A 7,971-nucleotide genomic window follows, 5' to 3' on the forward strand; every position below is an offset into this window, starting at 1 on the left:
ATCTTGTGTTAAAGTAAGAAACCAGTGCAAACCACCAAGTGTAAATGGACTTGTTTCTGCAAACCTACTTGGCGAATGAAAGTGACATTCGCTGCTGCTTGGTTTGATGAAAATTAGGAATGAAGATATTGTGAGGTAAATGTAAAAAAGAAAAGACTGGTACCCCAAACTATTGGTAAGTTAGTTTGTTTGTTTGTTGTAGGCTTACCTCAAGAAACAAATAAGACCTCTCTTTGAGCACTTTAAGACAGTGACAGAAAACTGGACCAAAGTACCAGAGGAACACAATGACCAGTAAAAGCACGCACACACACACACACATCCATGCATGCATGCATACATACACACCCCTCTACAGGAACACATACTGTAATCTGTATACTGTATACTCACTCACTCACTCACTCACTCATGTTGTCATGTACCATATTGAAAATGTGGTCCTAATATGTAACTGACGGCTTAATGCTCTTGTGTTTGTGTCCTGTCAGGTATAATGAGATTAATGCAATAGCAATGGCCTGCAGCATGGGAGTGGAGGGCTGCCGAGAACTCACCAAGGGCTGGTTCAAACAGTGGATGGATAACCCACAACACAACCTGTTCGTATTTAACTCCACTATCTCTCTATACAGCATTGGTAGAAGTAAACAGGAAAAATGTCTTAATGTTTTTGTCGCATTCCTGGGGCAATAATTCAACATTTGCGGTGGGAGCACTGCAAAACTATTTCAGATTTCCGATCACGTGATCGGATCGGGACAACCCTAATAATAATAGTTTGTCACTGATGAGCCTACTGATGATCCAGGTTCAAAGAGAATACGTTTTAAAGATGGTTTTGCTCTTAAGATTGGTCTCCTATTAACTTCAATGACTTCAATTGGTCAAATATTGGATTATAGAGGGTATGCGTGTGACATCATCATCATACCTGGAAGTTATGCGGGAACACCTGAGTGGCAAAAAACGTTCTGGCCTTGACAGCCCATACATCCAAACAGAAAAGTCCTATTTGATTGCATTAAACGATGTTACTTTTCCACTCACTTTGCCACTCGATTTGCCATTGACTTTATGCATGTGCATACCCTCTATTGGCAAATGTGAAGTATTCCTTCAAAATGTAGGATGGCAATACGGTTAATTATCCACCTAATCCTAACTGGCTGATATAACCGTTTTGTATAGATTTGCACCATGACTCAACTCACAGCCTATTGTATCTTCTTGCATGGGACAAATGTGACCAAACGTTTGACTGGTACCTCCGTCCCCGCATGCCACGAGAGTCTGAGCCGAGCGTTGCCATGTCCGCTTCAGCCAAATCAGCGCATTTTGAGTTACAGGTATGTCCCGAAAAGGGACAGAATTCGTAACTCATACCCCCCCTCTAGTCATGTGTCGTCGTGGGCTACCCCCTTCCAGTCATATCAAACACGTCCCAAGAAGTCACCCGTTTGCTGTCTTGGGAGTGAGAATGCATTGCATGATGACCACCTGAACGTCCCTATGTTGTCATTGTGCTGACTCAGCATCCACCCCAACCTGAAGCACACAGTGTACTGCAGTGCCATCGCATCCGGTGGTGTGGAGGAGTGGGACTTTGCCTGGAGGATGTTTCAGAACGCCACCGTGGCAACGGAGGCTTCCAAACTCCGGGCGGCCCTAGCCTGTACTAAAGTCCCCTGGCTGCTCAACAGGTACTGCGAAAAAAATAACACCTTATTTATGGTGCATTATACCACAGTACAAAAGAAAAACAAATACACGATTCACTTCAAGTCAGACCTGTTGGCTAGTTAACACACCATTCATGAAGCTAGAGTAATATTTGTGCTGAACTAAACCAAAGCCAACATAATGTCTGACTTTCAGGTATCTGGAATACTGCTTGGACCCCACAAAGATCCGTAAGCAGGATGCCACCTCTACCATCGGGGCAATCGCTGGGAATGTGGTGGCCATGCCTCTGGCTTGGAACTTCATCAGAGCACGGTGGAGCTACATCTTCCAACAGTAAGCCTTCAGACTGTAAGGTGTAGCAATAAGTGCTATTTATCATGGGAAATATTGATAATTTTATGAATGACATGACAAATGCATAATTTGTATAAAATATATTGTTTTTAACCAAAGATTAAGGAATTATGCAAATCAAAATATCCATACAACCTGCATTAACATACCCATGATGCCTATTGAGATCTTGAAACTCTATGATGTCGGTTAATGTATTAGGGTAATGCAGGGTATGTAATATAGGGTGTATTAGGAAAAGCATTGAAATCAAAAGGCAGACAAGTTCTCTCAAATTAACACGTTTATTAATATAATTCCTAGATGTAAGCACAAGTGAGAAAACGCTGGGCATTTCTGCCTGACGCACCTCCGACAGTGCCATGGTTCCTATTTACATGCTAATGTTAAGAACCACTGAAATGGAAACTATTATTATACTATATTATTCATAAAATATTATTTCTTACAAGAAATTATTATTTCTAAATAAATACAGTTATTGCTACAAAGGTTTTTGTAGCCAATTATCTTACCGAGACTGTATGAACAGGTACAGTAGTAGCAGCTCAGTAGTATTTTAATGGCCAAAGCTTATAGAGTATTTTCGGTGAAGAGTTGTGGTGTCGAGGGAGAAAAAAAAATCTCCCCTCAACACCTTTACCGAAAATAGCCAATCTGCTTTTTTCTTCGGATGTTTGCCACAGAGCAAGTGGCTGACTTCCTCTCAGGGTTCCAAACTCGTCTTTTCAAAGGAAGCGATTCATTTTTCCTTCACTGGTAGAGGTTTGAACTAAGAAACGACTAAGAAACTAATTTCTTACTACTTAGGAATAAACTGTTTTGTCCGTCTGTCTGTCAGGTATGGCGGAGGATCCTTCTCCTTCTCTAATCTCATCAATGGAATAACAAGGAGATTCTCCACAGAGTTTGAGCTCAAGGAGGTATGCACTGTAGCTCGATCAGAATAATACAGGTTAATGGGTGCTTAAGAATTACTACAAACATCAGGGCACAGCGCTGGATGTCTGGATAGGGTGTCAGTATTGTAGGGTTCATTCATAAAGAAGTTTCTGCCTATATTTCTCTGTCTGTTTGTGTCTCTCTCCACAGCTGAAGCAATTTAAAGAGGAGAACCTAAACGTTGGGTTCGGCTCAGCGACTATGGCCCTGGAGCAGGCCATAGAGAAGATCACAGCCAACATTAGATGGCTGACAGAGAACAAAGCACAAGTACTGCAGTGGTTAACTGATGAAACCTCATGATCGAGACCTCATACTGTGCTGCTCATTGTCTAGGTCCAGTTGCAAACGGAATATTTTTGTTTTAATCCTGGTAGTCGGCTGACAAAACATTAGCCATTTGTCTTGCTGACTTTTTTACCAGCTGCTGTGTAAGCACAGCTGGTCAATGTTGTCTCTGCGGTTCTTTCACGCCCACTTGCTGTAGTTGAGACCTATGTTTGTCATTGGCTGTACTGACAACCTATCGTCCTGATTGGCTGCCTCGTCTCTAGGCAACCACACACTTTTTGCCTCTAGACGACCTCTCAGCCATGGGATATAAGGCAGCAGCTGGTAATTAATTGATGTCAACAATTCTTTTTTTTGTTTGCTGAACAATGAACATTGACGGCAGGTTCAGCACAGTCTTATAGCCGACTACAGCAGGGTTCTCGGAATCATAATCAGTTACACAATTACACACACATTCACACCTGGGAGTCTTCTACTGTTGACCACTGAGAACTATCCAGTACAACCACAGTCTTCAACTGTTGACCACTGGGAACCGTCCAACAACCATATCGCTATGTCGTCCTCAGACAAGCCAAGGACACCCAAATGTATTTGTGCTGTATTTGGCCAAGGAATTGATGTTCAAAATTAGCATAGGGCCTATCATTGTTGTCGGGCAGAAACCTCATCTCCACATTTTAACATTTTGTGTTCTTTCATAAATTAATGCCTTAACTACATGATCATACTACGCGTCACACAAAAGCCTCACAAGTAGCAGATCTACAAGCTCTAAATGCGTTGCGAAGCGACGTGTTTTGAGCTTGTTGAACTGCTACTATTTTTGAAAGTGACAGTTTTGGACATATGAGGTTTCCACCCGACAGACGATATCTACAATCTATCGACAAGCTGTGATCTTGTAGATTGGCAATTATTTTTTTATCTGAATGTTCTATTATGACATACCCAGAATAGGGACACTACAGTACGGTTGATTTGGTTAAAATACAGCAGAAATAATATTTTGCTGTTCAAAATTGTAGGGAAAGGTCAGTCTACATAAATGTAGTTCTATTTTATTTTATACCTGTGTTGCATTCATGATCCATCCCGTTGACCTGAACTGAACGGATGTTTGTTTGTTTTTATTAAATATCTTTCTTTTTACCCCATTTTCTCATTTTCTTTTACCCTCATTTTATTATGTCCTCACTACTGTTGAGGACCCCCCGCCCAACAATTGCCGCCTCGGCCCGTAGGATAACCTACAGGGAAGAATATCACTCACCCGCCCGGCTTCCCTCCCCTGACCACGAGCCAACTGCATTCTTGTGGGTTATTTTTAACTATTAGGTTTTGGAAACAGAAGTTTGTGAAAATCCAGAAACCAGATTTTATGCTCTCTTACATCAATACAGATTTTCTGTTCTTTTGTGCAGATTGTGTACATTGGATGTGTGTATTTCTGTATGTGTGTCGGTGTAAACAAGTGTGTTTTTATACAGTGTGTATTCATTTCCCAGTGTTTCTTAAGTGCACAATATATTGAATAAAGAGACTGATTTTTATTCTGTCTCAAATTACTGCAGTTTTAATATTGGTCTTAAAATGAATTTTGATGAAATGATGCTCTAATGTGAATTGTTGGAATCCTATAACGTGTGTGTGTGTGTGTGTGTGTGTGTGTGTGTGTGTGTGTGTGTGTGTGTGTGTGTGTGTGTGTGTGTGTGTGTGTGTGTGTGTGTGTGTGTGTGTGTGTGTGTGTGTGTGTGTGTGTGTGTGTGTGTGTGTGTGTGTGTGTGTGTGTGTGTGTGTGTGTGTGTGTGTGTGTGTGTGTGTGTGTGTGTGTGTGTGTGTGTGTGTGTGTGTGTGTGTGTGTGTGTGTGTGTGTGTGTGTGTGTGTGTGTGTGTGTGTGTGTGTGTGTGTGTGTGTGTGTGTGTGCGCTTTCGAGCTTGCGGATCTGCTACTTTTGATACTTCTGTGTGACCTATAGGATCAAGCACAGTAGCGCGTTAATTTACATATGGAGTTAAGAGGTTTCTGACCAACACTAAACAGAGAAAAACAAATAGATTTTAATCAAATGCAGATGATGAATCAGTCAGGAGTGAGTAGAAGTCAGGAGTGCAGAAGTCAGCAAAACCACCAGCTCTTTAGAGTTATTTTTACATAACTGTCATTATGACTATGAGGAGGCTTCCAGATTCCAGTAATTTGTGCTTACATCACCACCCTGCCATGAGTGCTGTTAAACACTGCTATTCCACTCCTTGAAGCATTGCATCTCCTTGTATGTGTCTACCTTCCACTAGACTGTGTATCTGACAGCATGGATCTTGCAACTCTATCATTGTCTCCACCAGGCCGAAGCCATGGGGAGAGAGTATGTTTTGCTGTCTCCACCAGGCCAAAGCCATGAGGAGAGAGTATCTTTTGCACTCTGTCCGTGTGTCTGTCCGTCCATCCGTCCGTGTACAGCTAATCTCTAACTGCACACACACTCCCTGGATGCCAATGACTAATACTGCCCCAAATTCTTCAGAACGGCAGATTTTTGCTAAACACATTTCATTACATTACTCATACACATTTTATCCATACATCATGTACATCGGTATACACCTATGTGATCAACACGGATCTGTCCCATTTCCCATATTCCATCCCGATTGGCTAAGATTGCCTTTCAAAGCTCGCAGGATTGGTCAGTTTTTAACAAAATGCCACAAAACACAACGTGCGATTTCCGTGAAATTATAATATACAAGCACATTTCCACTAGGCCGAGGACTAGGACTAGCCTAATGGTGGCACTATAACAGGCCAATTCCTGTTTTTACCTGTTATTTCTCATATTCCACCCTGATTGGCTAAGATTGCCTTCCAAAGTTTTCAGGAGTGTCCCGTTTCATACAAAATGCCGCAAATCATGAACGCAGTGTCCGAGTGCGATGAAACTGTGCACGCATCATGGTGACGCTATAACAGGCCAATCATGTTTTTACATTATAACTGCACTGATCAGCGTAAAGCTTTCTATGCACACTCCCTATAGGCCAAGGAAAAACACCTGCCCTGCATTTTTCAACTCTGCCTTTTAGAGCGCCACCAGGAGTACGACTTATGTGCAACACTTTATTTTAATAGTCCTTCAGATTTTATTGAAATATCACGGTAGTCGGTACACATGATCTTTTTAGTCATGTAATCAAGCCGGGTCATGTATAATGTATGCCAGCCATTTATTGAAAACAGAACATGCATTCATCTTCCTAACATCTTCAAGCATTATGAATACTGTTACCTCACAAACTATCCTATCCTGGTGGAGACCTGTGCCCCGAGGTGCACTTTTTCTAGTTCCTTATAATTTGCTCCAGAAAAGAGCATCAGCTAATTGCGGTTCAGCTTCATGTCCTGTCAAAGTGCAAAGGCTATATCGTTGCTGTTGGGCGGAAACAACCTCCATATTTAAATCTCCATATTTAAACCGTGTGCGTGTGCGTGCGTGTGTGTGTGGGGGGGGGGGGACCAGTGTTGTAAATGACTGTTGATGCTTACTCTCCTCCCGGCTTATGTTGTACATTGCTGTGAAATGTAAACATGGTGCTTCTCAATAAACAGAAGTTTAAAAAAAAAAAAGAAGAAAGAAAGAAAAAAGTAGCAGATCCACAAGCTGGAAACGCGTCTTGGACACGTGAGGTTTCCACCCGACAGAGACGATAATATGTATGTATAGTAGGCTATACATACTGAGACTGCCACTCCTCGGAAATAACACACATTTTCGACAAAATATGAAATAGCCCGAAGTCGTTCTACACTACAGGTTAACCACATATCGTCGCTGTTGAGAGGAAACCACCTAACTCCATTATTTTTTCATAAATCAATGCTATTGAACACCTGTTATGTCGTCTGTGTGTTGGTTAAAAAAATATTGAACCAATCAAAAGTATTGTCTCTGCTCCTATACGGAGCAGAGACATGGAGAACTACAGCGGCCACCATCAAGAAAGTGCAGGTCTTCACTAACAGCTGCCTGCGGAAGATCCTCCACATCCGATGGCCAGACACCATCAGTAACACAGAACTCTGGCAGAGAGCAGCTGCCAGCAGAAGAGGAGATAAGAAAACACCGATGGAGATGGATAGGCCACACCCTACGAAAGCCCGCAAGCACCATCATTAGACAAGCTCTGACATGGAACCCGCAGGGCAAGCGGAAAAGGGGTCGCCCAAGAAACACCTGGCGCAGAGACCTGGAGGCAGACCAAGACCATGAAGATGAAGATGACCTGGAACCAGCTGGAGAGAACAGCCCAAGACAGAGATGCCTGGAGATCGCTTGTTGACGGCCTATGCCCCAGAAGGGGTAGCAGGAGTACGTAAGTAAGTAAGTAATCAAAAGTATTAAATAGCGATTCGGACAAACCTCTTAACTCCATTGTACCCTCAAACTCTCTGCTAAAGCAGCCAACTCCACCACCTCTCCCCCTCTCATGCAAGTAATTGACAATTTAAAATTGTGTGTCTTGTTGTAAAGACCCATCCCTTATGGGATTATAAAACATTCACTTCCCACACAGAAACCTATTTTTTTTTACATGAAAAATCACTTCTCGATAAGAAGGTGGTGAACATCACACCAATCTGTTACCAGAGTGGTAAGGTGATGTGTCTTGATCTCTATGTGATCAAGACACATT

General features: G+C 42.2%; 1 protein-coding gene across 4 annotated transcripts in view; it reads left to right on the plus strand.

Annotated features, from left to right (window-relative positions):
• The window catches only part of LOC306920827 (aminopeptidase N-like), a 31,650-nt gene extending 26,821 nt beyond the window's left edge, over positions 1-4,829 (plus strand). For all 4 annotated transcript variants that reach the window (XM_079497743.1, XM_079497742.1, XM_079497744.1 and 1 more), the window contains exons 16-21: positions 203-294; positions 492-602; positions 1,536-1,703; positions 1,879-2,019; positions 2,882-2,963; positions 3,133-4,829. In XM_079497743.1, coding sequence (XP_079353869.1) covers positions 203-294; positions 492-602; positions 1,536-1,703; positions 1,879-2,019; positions 2,882-2,963; positions 3,133-3,285 — 747 coding nt within the window. In that variant the 3' untranslated portion in view covers positions 3,286-4,829. The remainder of the gene's footprint in view (positions 1-202; positions 295-491; positions 603-1,535; positions 1,704-1,878; positions 2,020-2,881; positions 2,964-3,132) is intronic.
• The last annotated feature ends 3,142 nt before the right edge of the window (positions 4,830-7,971 follow it).

This window comes from Electrona antarctica (genome assembly GCF_951216825.1).
Source record: "Electrona antarctica genome assembly, chromosome: 3".
Lineage (NCBI taxonomy): Eukaryota > Metazoa > Chordata > Actinopteri > Myctophiformes > Myctophidae > Electrona > Electrona antarctica.